Source organism: Lontra canadensis, unplaced genomic scaffold (genome assembly GCF_010015895.1).
Source record: "Lontra canadensis isolate GAN:19392208 unplaced genomic scaffold, GSC_riverotter_1.0 scaffold42, whole genome shotgun sequence".
Taxonomy (NCBI): domain Eukaryota; kingdom Metazoa; phylum Chordata; class Mammalia; order Carnivora; family Mustelidae; genus Lontra; species Lontra canadensis.
In genome coordinates this window covers 15,358,562-15,378,955 of record NW_022631036.1, presented here as the reverse complement: position 1 = coordinate 15,378,955, position 20,394 = coordinate 15,358,562, and the positions used below count along the sequence as shown (strand labels likewise).

The 20,394-nt window shown below is 34.6% G+C and overlaps 1 protein-coding gene across 15 annotated transcripts in view; it reads right to left on the bottom strand.

Annotated features, from left to right (window-relative positions):
* The window catches only part of RALGAPA1 (Ral GTPase activating protein catalytic subunit alpha 1), a 252,205-nt gene that overhangs the window by 153,348 nt on the left and 78,463 nt on the right, over positions 1-20,394 (bottom strand). For 11 of the 15 annotated variants that reach the window (XR_004384235.1, XM_032871260.1, XM_032871259.1 and 8 more), the window contains exons 13-17: positions 16,156-16,304; positions 13,233-13,362; positions 11,279-11,516; positions 9,439-9,600; positions 4,346-4,486 (exon numbers count right to left, since the gene is read on the bottom strand). Coding sequence is in view for 14 of the 15 variants with exons in the window: in XM_032871260.1 (XP_032727151.1) it covers positions 4,346-4,486; positions 9,439-9,600; positions 11,279-11,516; positions 13,233-13,362; positions 16,156-16,304 (820 nt within the window). In the remaining variant the exon portion in view is untranslated. The remainder of the gene's footprint in view (positions 1-4,345; positions 4,487-9,438; positions 9,601-11,278; positions 11,517-13,232; positions 13,363-16,155; positions 16,305-20,394) is intronic. The other 4 variants (XM_032871265.1, XM_032871271.1, XM_032871272.1 and 1 more) reach the window with 1 other exon arrangement.

Below are 20,394 nucleotides of genomic sequence, written 5' to 3'. Positions count from 1 at the left end.
CTCTCTGCCTACTTGTGATCTCTGTCAAATAAATAAATAAAATCTTTAAAAAAATAAAAAGAATCTAAAACTGTGGCAGTTTTCTTTTTAAAATTTAGCACTATTTTAAACAAATTTCTCTTCATAGAACTTCTTTTTCCTTTCCCTATCTCTCCCCGTTATGGTCTTGCCTCCCCCCTCACCCCCTTCAATGCATCTAACACCAGAAAAACCAAACGCCAGGCCTTCAATTTGCCTCCAATAATAATAGAGGCAATGAAAAATATCCAATAATCCAGATTTCTACTGTGTAAGCGTGTATAAGAATAATCCTGTCCCGTTTTCACAGCTTATTTTTAAAATTATGAGGTCAGTTCAACGTCTTGCAAATTTGTTCTCTCTGGAACCAAAATGCTTTAGAATGTCAATGTGTGTACCTGGGAAAGCTCTCCATATTAAAGAAGTTTGAGAAATAAACAGTTGTGAGGAGGGTATGTATTTATGTGTTTCTTTTTAAAACTGGACTTCTAGAATATATTGATACACACTATAAATCTTTAATCCATACGACTTATTAAGCTCTCCCAGAAAGTGTTGTAAATTTACATAACTGCATGGCAAATGCTGAATTCACTCACAAGTCACTTCTCAGTAAAGAAGAGTTTTTGCTGCTACTTTATATGTTCCTTGCCCCTTTTAAGCCTTAAAAGAAATATGGTTTTTACTAAAAATAACCAAGTCTAATTATGCTTTTATGTCTTATATGTATACATGCACAAATAACCAGAAGCAACTGTATTACAAGTTATCAATAGATAAGCACTGGTTTGGAGGATTATGTGTATTTTTCAAATACTTTTCTATATAATCCGTATTTTCTAAAATTAACAGTAGTTTGATAACCATATATAAAGTTTGTTTTTATTTGGTGACTGATATTTCACCATTATCTAACTCTTTAAATCTATCATAGAATGCATGTTACCCCAAATGAAGGAAATGAAAACAACAAATACAACTGCCACTTAGAAAACTCCTTTCAAACACTGTTCCTAAAACACCTTCCCCACTAAATCATTAAAAGGTAATCTTTCTGAATTATGTATTTACAGTAAAGCAAGGATTCTGAAATAGGCACTTATCCTAGTTAAGACACTACCTTACAATATTTTAAAGGGAACACCTCATGTTTATTTTAGCTTTTAAAAAATATTTCAGCACTTAACATACATATTTGCTAAAATATTATTTAACCTGCAGACAAGAAAGTCTGCAAAGCCCTTAAAATTCTGAGAAAAAAAATAAATTTTCTTGTCAGTTTTAACACAGCAGGGGACTATTTCATCCAAACATCTAAGAATTAGTGGCCAAGGGCGCCTGGGTGGCTCAGTGGGTTAAAGCCTCTGCCTTCGGCTCAGATCATGATCCCAGCGTCCTGGGATCGAGTCCCACATCAGGCTCTCTGCTCAGCGGGTAGCCTGCTTCTCTGTCTCTCTCTGCCTGCCTCTCTGCCTACTTGTGATCTGTCTGTCAAATAAATAAATAAAATCTTTAAAAAAATAAAAAAAAGAATTACAAGGGGTACGTGGGTGGCTCACTTGGTTAGGCAGGCTTCTGCCTTCCTTTGGCTCAGGTCATGACCCCAGGGTACTGGAATCAAGCCCCACATTGTGTTTGGTTTCCTGCTCAGTGGGGAGTCTGCTTCTTCTCCCACTGCCCCTCCCCTTGTGCACTCACACACTCCCGCACTCTCTCATAAATAAATAACATCTTAAAAAAAAAAAAAAAGAGTAAGTGGCCAAAATTCATTTCAATTTTCCTAAACATGTCAAAAATGGTTTGCAGTAAATGCTTTAAAAATGTTTTTTAAAACTAAAAAAAAAAAAAGCCTAAAGCAAAAAATATATTTAAGAGAAGTTTACAACAAATTGGGAGTTTCTTTTAGCTATATATAATTTAGTTATAAGAAGAGAAACATTGGGGCGCTGGGTGGCTCAGTGGGTTAAAGCCTCTGCCTTCAGCTCAGGTCATGATCCCGGAGTCCTGGGATCGAGCCCCACATCGGGCTCTCTGCTCAGCAGGGAGCCTGCTTCCTCCTCCTCTCTCTCTCTCTCTCTCTCTCTCTGCCTGCCTCTCTGCCTACTTGTGATCTCTGTCAAATAAATAAATAAAAAATCTTAAAAAAAAAATTAAAAAAAAAAAGAAGAGAAACATTGTTTTGTCCATTTATGTAATTGAAATTATAATTTGACTCAATCAACAAAATCAGTGCTACTTACATAGGAAGGTACAGCACCTAAATGAAGCACCAAAGAGACAAAACATTCAAATTCTTTATTTGTAGCTAAGCATCATATATAACAAAAATATGTGCTGTTTTCTTCTATATATTAAAATTTATATTATTTCACTTATGTATTTCCAATCTTACTACTCTTTGCATCAATAGCTTAAATTATTCAGGTAGCCTAATCTTACTGGTGTCAAATACATATTCATTCATCATCAAATACCTATTGAGCATCCAGGTTTGAATTTGAGACCAAATTTTCTATTTTATCATTATCATCTATAAAACTCCATAGTTGGCTATCAATTTCATTATAAGATTCTGGTAGAGAGTCATTATTTCCATTATACTTTGGTTCTAAAAAATAATATTGAATACTTCTCAAAAACATCATAAATATATACCTAAGTATTTATATATCTAAGTATTTACCTAAGTATCTATCAATAAAGGTATCTTGAAAACACAAACATATCACATCCAGTAACTGAATATTTTCTCATTTTCAGGAAAATAAAATACTAAGTTTTTTTCAGTTACAGTATTTTCAAAGAATACCAACCACAACAGTGTCTATGTATCTACGTATATTCACCTCTCAGTATGTATCCCTTTGGTTTGGTTGAAATATCTGATATTGTATCACAGATGGTGGAAAGCACTTCAACTAAAATAACATGATTAATAAAAATGCACCTTCCCTTTGGAGCACTTGGGTGGCTCAGCTGGTTAAGTGCCTGACTTGATTTCGGTTCAGGTCATGATCTTGGGGTTCTGGGATCAAGCCCCATGAAGGGCTCCACGCTCAGTGAGCAGTCTACTTCAAGATTCTCTCTCCCCCTCTGCTCTTCCCAGCTCCCACGCCCATTCTCATTCTCCCTCTAAAACAAATAAATAAATCTTTAAAAAAAAAGGGGTGGGGCACCTTTCCTCACATAAGCCTTCAATCCATCAGGAACTGAAAGGATGAATACAGGTTGTTTAAAAGAAAAAAAAAAGAAAAGCCAACCTCACCAAAAATGACAATGTCAACAAAACACTCCTAAGAAGAGTGATAAGAAAGTACCTAAAAATATACAAGTCATTTTCTTCCAGCTAGCACATTTTGCATAGTAACTATTCAACATGTTTGCTACTGCCTAAAAGACAAGACACTATATGATTTTATTCACACAAAATTATTTTTTTTAAAAAGCTAATCCACAGTGATAGAAATCAAAAGCAATTGTGGGGAGGAGGGGTAAAGACCTGAAAGTGTCTCTAGGAAATTTGGGGGATAATAGAAATGTTCTGTATTTGTTTGGGATGACAGTTAACAGGGGTGTATACAATTCTCAAAAATCACTGAACTGAACCCAGGACCTATACATTTTATTATATGTTAATTAAACATTATTAAAGAGCAGATCATCTAGCCCTGTACTGGGGATCAAGGGCCTGAGGCAGAACTGAAAAGCTGACCAGGTTTTGAGGTTCCTTAAAACTTGGGGCTTCAGAGCATGGTTTCTTTACTTGGCTTAAAAATGAGTTCTTATAATTCTATACACTATTATAATCTAATATAAAGAAAAAGATTGATTCCAAAGCAACTCTAAGATTTGGGTACTTTTCTCAATTATTGATTCCTCTTGCTTACTTCCATTACTACAGGTGATGGAGATGCATTATTCAAGATTTACCATATTATTAGTCAAAACAATGGGAAATTAAAAGTCAAGGCTCTTATTGTTACCTTCCAAGTCATCTTTTGTCAAACATCTATAATAACATAAATATACATTACTATTTCTTTTAACCACCTGAGAAGAAAAAACTCAACTGTAAACAGAAAAAAATTTACAACCAAAAATAGTGGACATTGGCACAGCACTAAACTTAGCACTTCCAGAATGAACTGCCAGGATAGCATTAGAATTCAAATAACTCAAAATGTTGATTTCTCAACCACTTTCCCAATTTCCCACACCTCCCCCAAAGAAATTAACTTTGAAGAGTTTATTTGATTAAGCAAAATTTGAAAGCAGAAGGATTAAAAAGTGAAAAAGGTGGTGCAGAAATTAGCAGAGGTGGCACTACCTGAAAGCTCATCAGAAAGGGGAGTGAGAACAATATCAGGCAAGAAGGGTTTGGAAGTATGGATCAGAACAGGAGCACTTTTAGCACTGCGTATATAGGCCGATGGCAGAGCACATTCACCAATGGATCGGCTTCTCATGGCTTTAAAAAAGGAAAAGAAAGAAGTGGGGAAGGAAAAAAGAAGAGTGACTATAATGAAAGGCTTGTGTCACAGAAAAAGCAGCAACAGAGAAAACTAAAAGATACAAAGGAAGGAAATCTTAAATTAAAACATTTCAGCACGGCAAATACTGGCAAGCTGTAAGAAAAGAAATCAGAGAACACATGACATTTTGAATGTAAAGTTCTTGGTGTAAAGCAGGAAAATGCTTTTTTTATTAGCAGTTACAATGGTATAGCATTAAACATGAGCAGACACTTTAAATTAGCACTATGTTCTCAAAACCAAGGGTTGGAAAGTTCATTGAATGGAAACACTGAAAAGAACTCAGTATTATTAGTTCAAAGAAATTTTTGGTACTATATTCAGGCATTTCTCTGAGCCATTATGTGGCAATTGCGAGTCATTCTTCTTAATGAAGCTGAATTCCAAAACAAATAATTCCTACCTACATGCTCCTCCCTAACAAAGTTTCGAAGTCACCCCAGGTCATTTTTAGAACATTTTATGTAATTCATAATCTAAAGGATTGAATCTCATGGTTAGTATTCGATCTTGGTAGGAGAAGAAGGCTTACTTAAATCCGTATCTCTTATTTATGTTAAAGCGTAACAGTATATAGGACACCTGGGTGGCTCAGTTGGTTAAGCACCAGACTTGAGCTCAGGTCATGATCCTGGGATCCTGGGATTGAGCTCCACAACGGGCTCCCTTCTCAGTGGGAAGTCTGTTTCTCCCTCTCCTTCTGCCCCTGTCCCTGCTTGTATTCTCTCTCTCTTTCAAATAAATAAATTAATTCTGTAGAATTGAAAATTGAATCAAATAGTTTTAAAAGAATCAATAAAATAAAGTTAAAATAAAATAAAGTTTAACAGTATAATTTAAAACTTTTACGTGTAAGTATTTATAGAAGATAGAATTTGCAATCTGGATGAAAAATCAAGTCACTGAGAAATATAAACAAGTTTGTGCTAATTCAGAGCTTAAGTATTTAATACAAAAACTTGAAAGATTAAGTTCTTAAAGATAACTTAAAAACTGGATTACTTTTTAAAAATTACATTTGTACTTGCATTTGGTAGTCTTGTGTAAGGAGTCATCAGTTCTCACAATTAAAGACAAATTTTAGCACACTTAGAAATAAATTAATAGTCAAGTTTATACTTCCCAAACATGTTTTTAACTTAACTTCCAGTTTAGGGATTCTTGAACAAATGAAGGTATGCATAGTGTTCTGTATGAATAGAGGACTTAAAAGAAACAATACTCCATAATATTCATATAATATGACAATTTAAAAAATTTGAGCATTAATATCAATTCAAAATCTTGGCTTTCCTCTTTAATGGAAACTCTTGGTTCCCTCCCTGATGCCTAAATTCCTTAGCCCGTCACACAAGGACTATGCGATTGCGTGCACTGATCACTGCAACTGCATCTTCCCCTCCTGTTCTCACATGCTGCTGCCATAGAGAATTTTTATACTGCTTCCTGAAATTTCCATGCTCTTTCAAAACAGCATGACTTTGTGAATTCATAATATCCTTGGTCTTCTTTTCCTCCCGACATTCCTTCTTACTCAAAATGTCATTTTATCTGTGAACCTTTTCTAACTCTCCCACATAATTAAATTTACTGGCAAAATAGCAATGAACAAAACAGTTAAACATCCCTGCTTTTGCAAAGCTTACAATCTATTTTTAGTGGACTGTATGCTTTTTATGTCAGCCTCCCAACTTTTCAAACACACAACTATATCCTCTGATTTTTATAAGCCTAGCACGTGGCATATACGAGCTCAATAAAAGCTTACAGAATGAATATCTGTATTTGGGGAGTCTAGCATAATTATTTGTAAAAGGTTTCAGTTGCAAACATACAGAGGAGTAAGTAAAAAAAGATACTTAAAACTAAATTGATTCTTTTAAAACTGTTTGATTCCATTTTCAATTCTACAGAATTATATTTTTCTTCTATTTTTTTTTTCCTTTGGGTTAGATGGTTCTTTGGATATAACAATTCCTTTTATTTCTTCTTTCCTACCACCAACTTGAAGAGCTTGGGCATTTCCCTTGGAACTTTCCATAATCACAGTGGTTTAAGTTTGTTATGATTTCAGATGAATTCTACAAAAATGTACCCCTCTATTTTTTTTTTTTTTTTTTTTTTTTTTACTATACTACAGGTCTTACTACAGACATACCTGAAAATCTGCCCAGTACCTCACACAGCCATGTAACCTGCACTACAAAAAATTACTTATGATGAATTAGATACTAGGATTTCTGGGGTTTTACTAATCTAAAGCTCAGGTCAGAAATCTCCAGAAAGCCACTGAAATTGCTACTGCCACATATACTCCTAAGCCACACACATCAGTGATCTTCAATCTGTAGTATGTGTCTTATGTAGATGAAAGGGCAGCATGAAAAATAAAACATAAAGAAGTAAAAACAAAATTTCAAACATATAAGCATGCCAATTTTTGAAGGCTTTTTATCTTTACCCTTTTCAAAAAAATGAATAAAAAAGAAAAATAGATGCATTCCACATAAATTCATCTTGGATCATAAAACAAACACATTAGGTCAAAAACTGTAATCTTCATTCAAGAGTTCCCATGCAATGTCAGAAATTCATAAACAGCAAATATATTAAATCATTAAAAGTACACAAACACAAAATAAATAGAAGGAAGGCAAGTCTGGCCTTTTCTCACTTCTAAAATCATACATTTCTCCATATTTACAATTAAATAAAATTCACATTATACATACATGTCTACTTGAAGAAATACCTTTATAAGTCCCCCCAAACTAAGGCTCAAGATTATAATAAAAATAAAGGAAAAGGAAAATCTGAAAACAGAAACAGTGATGTATTTGTTTCAACAGTTGATACCAGGCCCTGAATCATAACTGCAAACAAGTTATTACTTCTCCAAACATATTCTAAAGTTAAATCTAAATTAAGTCCTAAATTCACTGCATCTTCTTTAATAATGTGCTGGCCTAAGTAAAACCTTAGACAAGAGTAGTGATGGGGGACTTACTAGAATGTATATACTTTATCACTGAATTTTTAACTGTGTATACACTATGAACATAAAATTTTTTTAATATTTTAAGAAAATATATATTGGAATACTCCTAAATTAATCTGCTAACCCTTTTAAAAGTGTCTTCCAACTTATGCAGGCACTCTTCTGAACAAAACTTTTAATACCTCAACTTTTTATTTGATAGGTTTATTTAATGAACAAGCCAGACAAGATGTCTTGGCATAGGTACCAGAAAGTAAACATAATCAGGTAGGAATTTAAGATCAGTATTTTGCTCATTATATGCTTTTTAAAGATTAGCAATATGCCAACATGTTAATGACTATTTCTCATTGGACAGCTCATTGATACTTTCTTAAACTTTATATTCCACACTAAGCACAAATTACTTCTATAATCAGAAAAATTATGTAAGGGACTTTTAAAAAAATAGATATTTTAAGTAAAACAAAGTAAAATTTTAAGTTTAAAAGAAGAATTCTGTCCTAACCAATACACAAATATTTTTTATTAAATGTGACATTAATATAAAACAAAGAAAGCCATTTCAGATGTAATCAACGTCTTCCTAAGAATCTCAAAAAGTGATTCTACACAAAAAACTTTAAATATTATATTAATTTTAATTCATCCATACCCTTATTCTTTTATCATTTCTCATTCTTCTTGACATAGACAATTCTATGCCTATTTTATAGACAGAAAACAACTGTGAAAATATAATTCTTTTGAAGGATTTAAAATTAACTGATTTTAAAAAAATTAACTGTGATTTTTAATTCTTCTAAATTTCTTTAAAATTATGTGTTTTTCACAGATTACCATTAAATATAGATATATTTACACACACACAAAAAAAATGCTCCGGCCATAAAAATCATGGACTATAGGGGTGCCTGAGTGGCTCAGTTAGTTAAGCATCTGACTTCAGCTCAGGTCATGACCTCAGGGTCCTGGAATAAAGCCCTGAGGTCGACTCCCTGATCAGTGGGGAGTCTGCTTTTCCCTCTCCTTTTGCCCCTCCCCTTGTCGGTGTACTCACACACCCACATTCTCTCTTGCTCTCAAATAAACAAATAAATCTTTAAAAAAAATCATAAATTGTAAAACCTAAAGTAACTTCAAGCAATTTTGTTTCAGGCATATAAGGTAGTATCATTCCCATTACACAGATGAAATAAATAAAGCCTAGGAAGTTCAAAATTATCTACCTATTAAGTGATCAAAGTAAGAATAAAAAAAGAGATTAGGACAAAACCTTGTTTTTCATTGCAGCACTCTTTTTACTACAATTCAGATACAGTTATAAGTCTCTGAGAGGAAGAAGATTAAGATGGTAGCTAGGTCCAGAGTATACTAAATGATCCTACATCCAGAAATTCTTCCCATCATTGCTCTTTTGCTAGCTACTTCCAAGATTATAGAAATATCTTCCATGTCTACAAAAAGCTTCAAGGAACCTAGCAACAACCTCTACCTTGGTCTCAGCCATCTGCAAGCAGAGAGCATGAATTCCTAGTTGGAAGTGTGTGAAGCCAACCTAATTATGTAACTGTAGCACTGAAAACTTAGCTACCCTAATTAATGCATGAGTTCTCTATTTCTTCAGTTCTGTAAAAAACAGTTTAAAATTATTGATACCCACAGTAAAATAAGCTACATAAAATGCTAATGGAAGATAAATCTTAATAGCATACATGGGTAACAGCATGTCATTAGACTCTTGAGTACTAATGAAAAAAAAAGTTTTGCTATAGAAGTTTCTCCTTTAATGACCAAACTGGTAAGAACATTATGTATTTACATACATTGTTACTAAGGGCTATAAAGATATTGCCCTGTACAATTCTCATTATTTTTAAGAGTACATACCAACGGTTTTTTGCCGTACTATACTCCTTGCCTTTTCGGTTCCTGGGGAACCAGTGGTTGTTGCACTTCTCTGTCTCATTGGGGCTTGGCCAGGCTGATCACGACTCCATCCTCTAGAAAATGACTTGTCAACTGAAACTTTCTGAAATTCATGTCCAACTCCTAAAAATGTAGATTTTCAATCTCAGTATACCGTCAATTGATTAATAATCTCTTCAAATTATGCATTCTACCTTGCCTCAGATTCTCAGGTTTCTCATAATGCATTTTAAAGTATCAAGTTAAATGCCTGTGTACCATAAGGCTTTTTTTAATTCAACTTATGTAAAAATCATATTCCAAAACTGATACAGAATTCTAAAATTATAACATCAAAAATAAACTATTATTAAATCCTTTGCCATCCATTTATTTCATTAAAAAAGAAACATTTGGATAAGCAAAAAAAGTTTAAGAAATGAGTTAACCAAATGCCATCCTGTGGTGGAAGTTACTACATCTCTACCTGCCAATAATAGCCAGTTGGGAAATAAATAGTCAGGAGAAAGTATTTTGGTCACTTAATGAACTACCATGGACTACTGTTAAATAGGAAATATGACTCAGGTTAAAATCTCTAGCCAGCAACTACTTATTAAGAGTGAAAAATACAGGGACACCTGGGTGGTTCAGAGGGTTAAAGCCTCTGCCTTCAGCTCAGGTCATGATCTCAGGGTCCTGGGATCGAACCCTGCATCGGGCTCTCTGCTCAGCAGGGAGACTTCTTCCTCCTCTCTCTCTGTCTGCCTCTCTGACTACTTGTGATCTCTGTGTGTCAAACAAATAAATAAAATCTTAAAAAAAAAAAAAAAAGAGTGAAAAATACAGGGGCACCTGGGTGGCTCAGTGGGTTAAAGCCTCTGCCTTCAGCTCAGGTCATGATCTCAGGGTCCTGAGATTAGAGACCCACATTGGGCTCTCTGCTCAGCAGGGAGCCTGCTTCCCCCTCTCCCTCTGCCTGCCTCTCTGCCTGCTTGTGATCTCTCTCTCTGTCAAATAAATGAATAAAATCCTTAAAAAAAAAAAGGAGCGAAAAATACTAACACAACAAGGATTAAAAAAACACGTATTAACAATATAATCACTATGTCATTGTCCCTCTCCCCCATTTTAACACTCAATAGATATATAATCCACAACTAGGGAATGTTTACTTTTAGTCAAAACTAAGAAAATGCTTTCAAAAGATTTTTTCAAATAATTCTTTTTAAATAGAGTAACATGAACTCACCTAAATTCTAACGGAAAAGTTTCATATGATAAAAAGAGCGAGCATTTTATCAATTTCCATTTTGGTTAATTATTTAAAATAAAATACTTAAGATTTTAAATTGTTTATTTAAATTTTAGCTAGATATATATAGAACACTTTATTTCTCATCAAAATTACTAATGATTTTGAAGTTCTTCAAGAAAAAATTTATAAGGGACGCCTGGGTGGCTCAGTGGGTTAAGCCGCTGCCTTTGGCTTAGGTCATGATCTCAGGATCCTGGGATCGAGTCCCGCATTGGGCTCTCTGCTCAGTGGGGAGCCTGCTTCCCTCTCTCTCTCTCTCTCTCTCTGCCTGCCTCTGTCTACTGTGATCTCTCTCTGTCAAATAAATAAAATAAAATCTTTAAAAAAAAAAAAAAGAAAAAATTATAAGGTACCTACATGATTTATTACTGAAAATTTTTAATCTGCAGGGAACAGTTAAGAGAAAACATAATCGTTTACCATTCCTTGTCTCCCTAGCCTGATTTTCCCAGACCAAATTATTTAAACAAATTTATGGGGAGCATCTCTGTGGACAACTCTTACCTTTCCCTTTGTGCTTTTTTTGCTTCTGTTCACTCAGCTTATCCAATGGTAAATCACTGAGATCCAAACTATATAAATTTCTAGCTAAAACTTTAGTCAGTGTTTCCATAGTCAGTGACCACTCAGTGGCTAACTCTTCCCAATAGGTCAGTGACGATAATACTGAGAGTAAGTCATCCCATAGTTCTCGAGAGATGTACACATTAAGATTTGCTTTGATCCAGGCAACGATAAGAGTCTATAAAGACAAAAAAGTAATAATGAAATATGTACAAATTCAGATATTCAATTATAAAAAAAATTACCTAAGAACAAGCAGAATTTAAAATCCCATAATATCCACGACCCTTTCTTGGTACATAATACTTACAAAGGAATTCCTGCAATCATTAATATTTACTATAAATTTCAACAATTGCCAACACTCAACATTCTAGCAATTAGGACAAGTTATCAAAACTGAAAAGAATTATCTCTAAAGTTGTAACTATCCTTCATGCTGTATTACATTAATGTTAAATAAATGCTGCTTAAAAAGTCTCCACACTATAAAAATTTTTGAAATTATTGGGTTGAATTATTTACTAATGCTTATTGAGCTAAACTGACCAAAGCCTTTTTCAAACTAAGGATGAAAATCAGTATATAATTTGAATATTCTAAAAACAAGTTACTGGAGATACATTTAATGAAATGTTTCTGAAAAATTATACATAAAGTATAAAATTAAATTTCATTTTGAAGATACCAGAAGAATTAAAGGCACTTTGTAAAATATCCAGTCATATAATAAAAAAAACTTATTTACTGAAGGGCAGAAATTACATCACCCCTGAGATTTTAGGGACTTCTACTAAAGATATAACCTCCTATTGAAGAAATAAGTAGTAACGTTTTTCAAAAGCTTAACTCTAAATTTTACTAAGGAATTCACATAAATTTATACATTAAATGCCAGATGAAAATGAGCAGAGTTTACAGCATAGAACAGTAGTAACTAGTGGCTTTCCATTCTATCTTACATTATCTATATTTACAGTACAAAAAAGTTATTCCATATAGCAAGCTAAAATTTTGCTCTCCTATAGTTCCAACATCAGGTTAGTTCTAACAATTGGGAAATCTTTTTAAAAAGGGCGAATGAAGTTAAGAGGAGTTTAGATAATAAATGCAACTGGTTTCAAAAGATTATTCACTACTAAGTATAAAATCTTAGGCAGACAAAAATATTTTTTTAAAAATAATTTGAATGACTATACTTACGGCCAAGAATTAAATCTGAGTAGCTTTTTATCTTTGATATTAAGAATCATTTTATCAATGTATTTGTATTTAATGTGTCATCTTAAGAACATATTATTTTGGTATTTCTGAAGAATCCATAATACATTTAAAGTCAATACTCTATCCTCAGGTTGGAAAACTCAATACGTAATTTATATATATTCAAACTACCACTGACACTTAAAATACAGAAGTGACTAAAGTCTTACAGAACAGCATGATAAGAAAGAATCTTGATTATTAACTACTTTTCCATTACTACAGAAACACTTAGAGTTTTATTTTTCTAACAAGCCAGAGACTTGGAAACTCAAAAAGCAAACAATCAGGCCATTACTCATGAAGCTCCCTGGCAGCTTTTCGCAATCATGTGAGTATGTGCCACACAACAGAAAAAGTTAAATATCATCAGCCTGTTTCAATGCTCTTTTCACAGACACACAGAGTGGTACTTCCTCCACTCTTACACTAGGTTGTGAGTTTCTATGTATGGCAAATAGCCTATTTAGATAAGCAACTTCTAATTTAGTTCTACAAAAGATCCTTTAATATGAAATGATCTTTGATTTAAAGCTTTTTTCCCCCAAGTAACAAATTCAGGGCTCAATGAATCTTATAAAAATACATATCTATTCATCTATTCATCTATTTATCTATTTATTTTTATTGCCTGGAAAAGTGGTCCTGCAAGTCGACCTGCCAAGGTCATATTTTTTTTCCCCTGGAACTGCAGAAAAGCTTGTGATGGCATCTTCAGTACAGATTCCGTGACTCTGAGCAATACAAGCAGCATCTGTTCCCTTAAAGTAAAAAAAATTAATTAATGTTTCCTTCTCACATATGTTTGTTCTTGGTTAATGAATAACTTTAAAATTATTTGTTATAAAATGTATTATCTTTCAGTAAGTCAAATACCAAATATCTTTCAAATTTTTAGAATTCCTTAAATACTTAATTTTAAAATTCCATTTTATAAACCATACCAGCCATTTTAAAACCATTTTTCAGTCACAAAATCCTCTCATCAATTAAAAATGTATGCAAAAGCTGATGAATTGGGAGGTGAGAATGTGGAGGCTGCTCCCATCCCCCAAGCCCCCCAAAATCAAATAATAACCTTAGGAAGCTGTCTATCTATACAATATAGTTCTACCTTGATGCCTATACAACTAATATTCTTTATAATATGGAAAACAAGCACATATCCAGAAGTGTACCAGGTACAATTTCAAAAGCCACAAGATTTTTAAGATTAATAGATCACAGTGATCCTGGCAGGTAATCAAGGACCATCACTCTTTTGAGTCTTTCCATCCTTTTAAGTTTGGCCATTTTTAAACCCTTTATACTTGTATACTCCACAGCAAGACAATCATATTATTTCTACCTTGTCTCTTTCTCCTAGATGCTTATTATTAAAACCATAAAACTACCTTATTTGCACTTGAAAATCTGGAAACTGATTAAGCCACATGTGAAAAAGGGTATTCTAATATGGGTGCACAGCCAGGCTACCAGCCCAAGTCCCTATTGCAGCCTCCTCTCGGATTTGCCTGTGGGCCCATTCCAAGTACAGCAACATGTGGGACGTGGGACAATCCCTGTGAGAAATGTGGCAGTAGCAAAAGTTCACAGACCTAGATGTCATCATTTTTCTGGGAAGGGAGGGCAGAATTAAATAGAAAAGTATCAATCAATGAAAAATATCCTGAATTTAACAAATAAATACATGCATTTATTCATAAGATAAAAATCAAAATTGCTGCATTTGTAATCTTAGTCCTCTGGCTTGGCTGTACGAAATGATGAACTTTTTGAAATCAATTAAATATGCAATAAAGTATAGCTTTTCCAAATAAATCTTATCTGATTTGTGGTCAAATCAAAATTCATTCATATATAAACTTTCACTGTGAAATGATAGCAATGATTTTAATTCACAAAATCTTATAAATTCAATGTAAATATGTGAGTAATCTCTCATAATGCTATGACTTCAAGGAACTTATAAAAAAAATTTTTTTAATACTAAAATTGTGTTCCATATAGCAGGCCTCTCACTTTAACTTGGCTCAGCAGCACTAATGCAAAGTATATTTAAAAAAAAAAAAAAGAAAGAAAGGGGGTAGGCAGAGACTAACAAAAGAATGGTCCAAAGTAGCATGGTTCCTGGGTAATAACAACCTAGGCTCTGCAGTCTGAAGGGCCAGTTCAAATCTCAGCTGTGCAAACAAAGATAAATGAACCAACCTCTTTGTACCTAAGAATCACCACGTAAAATAGAGATATTACCTACCTGAGGGGTGCTACAAGGATCAAGAAAGAAAATGCATGTATAGAAAATGCCTAAAAATATACCTGGCATAGAAAAGTATTACAAGTAAGTTAATAACAAACTATATCCTGATACAACTCTATCAATACTGCTAATAAAGATTTTTTCCAAAATAAAGCCATTTTTCCATATGTAGCAAACATGTATTAGGCATACACTTTCACTAAGTACTTCCACTTTTGAAGAATAAGTCAAAGGAGAAAAATTATGTATGTATAAGGATGATCACTCTCTTCTCTCTACCCCAAAACAAAATGAAATAACTAAATATCCATCAAAAGAGGACTGGTTAAGAAAATTATGACACATACAAATGGCATAATAATACTAATGCCTATAAATGGTTTGGTGAACCAGATGTTCATCAAAGAGCAAACAATGATTACCTCCAGAGAGTGAGTTTTGGGGCAACTTTAATTTTCTTTTTAAAACTTTTTTTTTGTTTGATTTTTACAATGAACATGTATCATTTTACAAAAACTGAAGAATTGTTCTTTTCCCCAAAAGGCCTATTTTTCCATTCATTAAATATTTATGGAGCACAAATAGTATATAAAATACTATGGTAAGAAATGCAGGAAATATAAAAACAAAGACAACAGAGACATTTTTTAAGGCCTTTCAATTCAGAGGTAAAGAGACATTTATACAAGTAATTTAAGGATTTAGACGATTTTAAAAAGAACTGCAACAGAGATACAAATACACAATGAAAGGAAGTGGAAGAAAAATTTAAGTAAGGATATGTGGAAAAAGGAAGGTGGAATCTAAAGATAGTTATTGTGACAACAAAAGAAGATGGCAAGCACCAGAAAAGTTCAGAATGTGCAGGAAAGAGCAATTTGGTAAAGACGGGAGCCAGATCCCAGTCTGCAGGGTGGAGTTTAGGCTTGAGAGAAAGCCAGAAAAGTGTCACTGTACATGGCCTTACATGACAGGTTGAGCAATCAGGCATTTGCCCACTTAATCATTTACTTATTCTTTTATTCACACATGCACAAATTCATTTATTCACCCATGTATTCATTTCTGAGAGTGGGGGGGGGGGCATTAGAAAAATCATCCAAGAAGCCTGATCAAAGGTGTCTGAGATAAAATGGAGACTATTGTCATCATAAAAATTACATAAAATATTTACTCGCTAATAGGAGCCTCTACAATATTGTGACAAGCCCTGTTCACAGACACTATTCCTCTAAAAATTACTATAATTATATGTATACAATTAAAAAAAACATAAAGGATAAATATTTTTTACCAAGTCTTTTTGTCCATTGATACTTGTACAACCATGAACCGGTAAATGTTAAGAATGCGTTTACACATATCTGTGTGCTCATCCAGAAGGTTTTTAATTTCATTTGCAGGTTCAAGAAGAAATATGTTTGATGAGTTTATAATAAACACCTAAAACAAAAGACATCATTAGCTATTCATTACAAAATTAAAAATTTATTTAAAAAACAAATTCAGAAAGCACCTGGGTGGCTCAATGGGTTAAGCCTCTGCCTTCAGCTCAGGTCATGATCTCAGGGTCCTGGGATCGAGTCCCATTGGGCTCTCTGCTCAGTGGAGAGCCTGCTTCCCCCTTTCTCTCTGCCTGCCTCTCTGCCTACTTGTGGTTTCTCTCTGTCAAATAAATAAATAAAATCTTTAAAAATAATAATAATAATAATTAAAAAAAAAAAAAACAAATTCAGGGGGCGCCTGGGTGGCTCAGTGGGTCAAAGGCTCTGCCTCTGGCTCAGATCATGATCCCAGCCCCGCATCCGGCTCTCTGCTCACTGGGGAGCCTGTTTCCTCTTCTCTCTCTGCCTGCCTCTCCGCCTACTTGTGATCTCTCTCTGTCAAATAAATAAATAAAATCTTAAAAAAAAAAAATTCAGATGCTTATCACTAGGTGATCTATAATGAACTAAAAAGTATAATAAGGCTACATGTTAATTTTGACCCTGTTTCTACCACTAGCTTGACATGTGAAACTTAAACCCATTAAACTATTTTGTTTTTATGTTTATCTAGACAAATATAAAATCACTACTGGGCACCCAAGTAAAAGAAACCAAGTAAAAAACAGTGTTTTTTAAAACTGAGAGTTTTAAGTTAACTCTACTGCTGTCATAAAATGAAACAAACAATAAAAAATAGTTTAGGATAAAAGAAGATACTAAATTAAGATGAATTTTCAGAATAGTGTTCAATACCATCTATTACTCTTTTCACGTTTATAGACTATGTGTGTTTATGTGCTTTAGTGATAACAACCTGCATGAACAGATCACATATCACAGTACTACTACTGAGGTGCCATTAATATGCAATACAGAAAAATTTAAAAGAACTATTATAATCAAATCATTAATTATATTTTGTTATTGAAGACAAAGCAATTATAATGGTGACAGGTTGTGTGCAAAGGCTCTCGAGGATACTCTGGAGGTATGGAACATTTCATCTATTGTGAAGCTAGGACATTTACATCTACTATACCCATAATCCTGATTTAAATCCCTTGATGAACTACATAATAAAACATAGCTGTGAAATCATGAGAAAAAAGAATATTTTTTTAAAAGATTTTATTTATTTGACAGAGGTCACAAGTAGGCAGAGAGGCAGGCAGAGAAAGATGGGGGGAGAAGCAGGCTCTCTGCTGAGAGAGAGCAGAGAACCCAAGGCGGGACTCCATCCCAGGACCCTGAGATTATGAGTTGAGCCGAAGGCAGAGGCTTAACCCACTGAGCCACCCAAGCACCTGAGAAAAAAGAATATTAAGCTAACTTTAGAATAGTGAAAAGAGAGAACTCTGTAAGTCTAGCAACACTGACCAAGAAAAGCAAGAGGCATAAATAAATAAATAAATCGTTAGGAAATAAAATAAGGACATAATAAGAGCAGTTTGGGAGAAAGCATTCTGACAAAAGAAAAAGTAAGTTTAAAGGACCTGAGGTGAAAACCTCCCTACAATGTTTAAGGAACAGTAAGGAGTAGAGAGTGAAGTGAAGAAGTAGGAAAGCAGTTGGGAAATGATGTTGAGAAACAGAACCAGAGCATGTGGTGCAGAGCTTTACACACTGTCAGTGGTAAAAGAACATGTCCCCCTCCCACCAAACTTCGAAGACCAATCCTATTATAAAATACAATAAAAATTAACTAATAAGAAAAAGTACAAAAATAGAAACACAAACCATCAAAATCACTTAGTTTCTAAACTCTTACTCTCAGTTTTGCAATTAATCTTGTGGGCTGGCACTAGTTGGTGGACCACACCTTGGGGAGCAACCATGTAAAGCCTTGTAGACCATTAGAAAGACTTCTGCTTTTATGCTTAGTGATAATGCAAAGCCAATGGAGGGTTTTGAGCAGAAAAAATATGATCCGACTTACACTCTGTAGACTCTCTCTGGCTACTATGTTGAGACTATGCCAGTGATGGGTGGGCAAGAGCAAAGCAAGTATACTAATTAGGAGTTTGGATTACTGCAATAATCCAGATGAAAGATCATGGGGGCCTGGATCCAAGAGGTAGTGTAAATGTTGAATAGTTAGATTCGGCGTACATTCTGAAGATGGCCAGGATGTGTTATCAAATTAGATGTAGGATATAAAAGAATGCGGGGGGGGTGTCACCAGGGTGGCACAGTCAGTTGAGCATCTGACTCTTGGTTATGGCTCAGGTCTGATCTCAGGGTCTGATATTGAGCTCTGCATTGGGCTCTGCCTCAGCACAGAGTTTGCTTGGGTTTCTCTCTCCCTCTCTCTCTCTCTGCCCTTCCCTCCAGTTTGCTCACTCTCTAAAATAAATCAAAAGATCTTTTTAATTAAGAATAAAAGAAAGTCGGGAAACAAGATGGCTTGAACAATTGGAAAACAGGAGCTATAAATGAACCAAGAAAAACTGCAGGAAGAGCACATTTTTTGAGCAAGAACAGGAGTCTTAAACATGTCAAGTTTGAGATGCCTATTAGATATCCAAGTGAAGATGCTAACTTGGCATTTGAATATTTGAGTTTAAGATTCAGGGGTGCCTGGGTGGCTCAGTCAGTTAGGCGTCTGACTTCGGCTCAGGTCATGATCTCAGGGCCCTCCCCACTGAGCAGGAAGTCTGCTTCTGATCCTCTGACCCTCCCCCTTACTTGTGCCCTGTCTCTCTCAAATGAATAAATAAAATCTTTAAAAAAAAAAAAAGGCTCAGAGCTCAAACAAGAGGTCTCAGACTAGAAATAAAATTGTAGATGATACAGTAAATATGTGACATTTAAAGCCAGAGGAATGGATGAGATGAACCAGAGAATAAATAGAAAGATCCAAGAACTGATTTGGGGCCCTTCAACAATGAAATGATCAGGGACATATGAAAAAATCAGTAAAAAATTCTGAGAAGTGGCCAGTGAGTTAGAAGAAAAACAGGAGGGATGCTATTCTGAAGAACAAGTGAAGAAGTGTTTGAATAGGGAAGGAATGATCTATCCTATAAAATGTTCCTGACAAGTCCGGTAAGATTAGGATTGGAAAATGTACATTTGGGACACCTGGGTGGCTCCATCGGTTAAACATCTGACTCTTGATTTTGGCTCAGGTCATGATCTCAGGGTCATGAGATCAGGCCCCACATCACACCCCATGCTGAGCATAGAGCCTGCTTAAGATTTTCTCCTTCCCCCTCTGCCACTCCTCCCTCCACTTGTGCATGTGTTCACTCTCTCTTAAAAAACAAACAAACAGGGACGCCTGGGTGGCTCAGTTGGTTAAGCGGCTGCCTTCGGCTCGGGTCATGATCCCGGCGTCCTGGGATCGAGTCCCACATTGGGCTCCTTGCTTGGCGGGGAGCCTGCTTCTCCCTCTGCCTCTGCCTGCCTCTCTGTCTGCCTGTGCTTGCTCACTCTCTCTCCCTCTGTCTCTGGCAAATAAATAAATAAAATCTTTAAAAAAAAAAAACAAAAAACAAAACAAACAAACAAACAAACAAACAGAAAAAGAAAAAAGAAAGTACATTTGATTTAACAAAGTAGAGGTTACATGTGGTCTTGACAAGAAAAGTCTGCTTTAAAAAATGAATGACGGGGCACCTGGGTGGCTCAGTGGATTAAAGCCTCTGCCTTTAGCTCAGGTCATGATCCAGGGTCCTGGGGATCGAGCCCCAAATCAGGCTCTCTGCTCAGCATGGAGCCTGCTCCCTCCTCTCTCTCTGCCTGCCTCTCTGCCTACTTGTGAGCTCTGTCAAATAAATAAATAAAATCTTAATAAATAAATAAATAAATAAATGAATGAATGCCTATAATGAACTCCTACAAATCAACAAAAAGAAGACAACCTAACAGAATATGGGAAAAAGCAGATGAAAAGGCCCTTCATAAAAAGATGCTCAATTTCAGTACTGATGAAGAAAAAAGCAAATTAAAACAAGGAAAAAAAAATGAAATAACATTTCACACATTTGGGGCCTCAAAAATTAAAATGTGTCTCTATAAGTAAAGGGGGAAGATATAAGGAAATA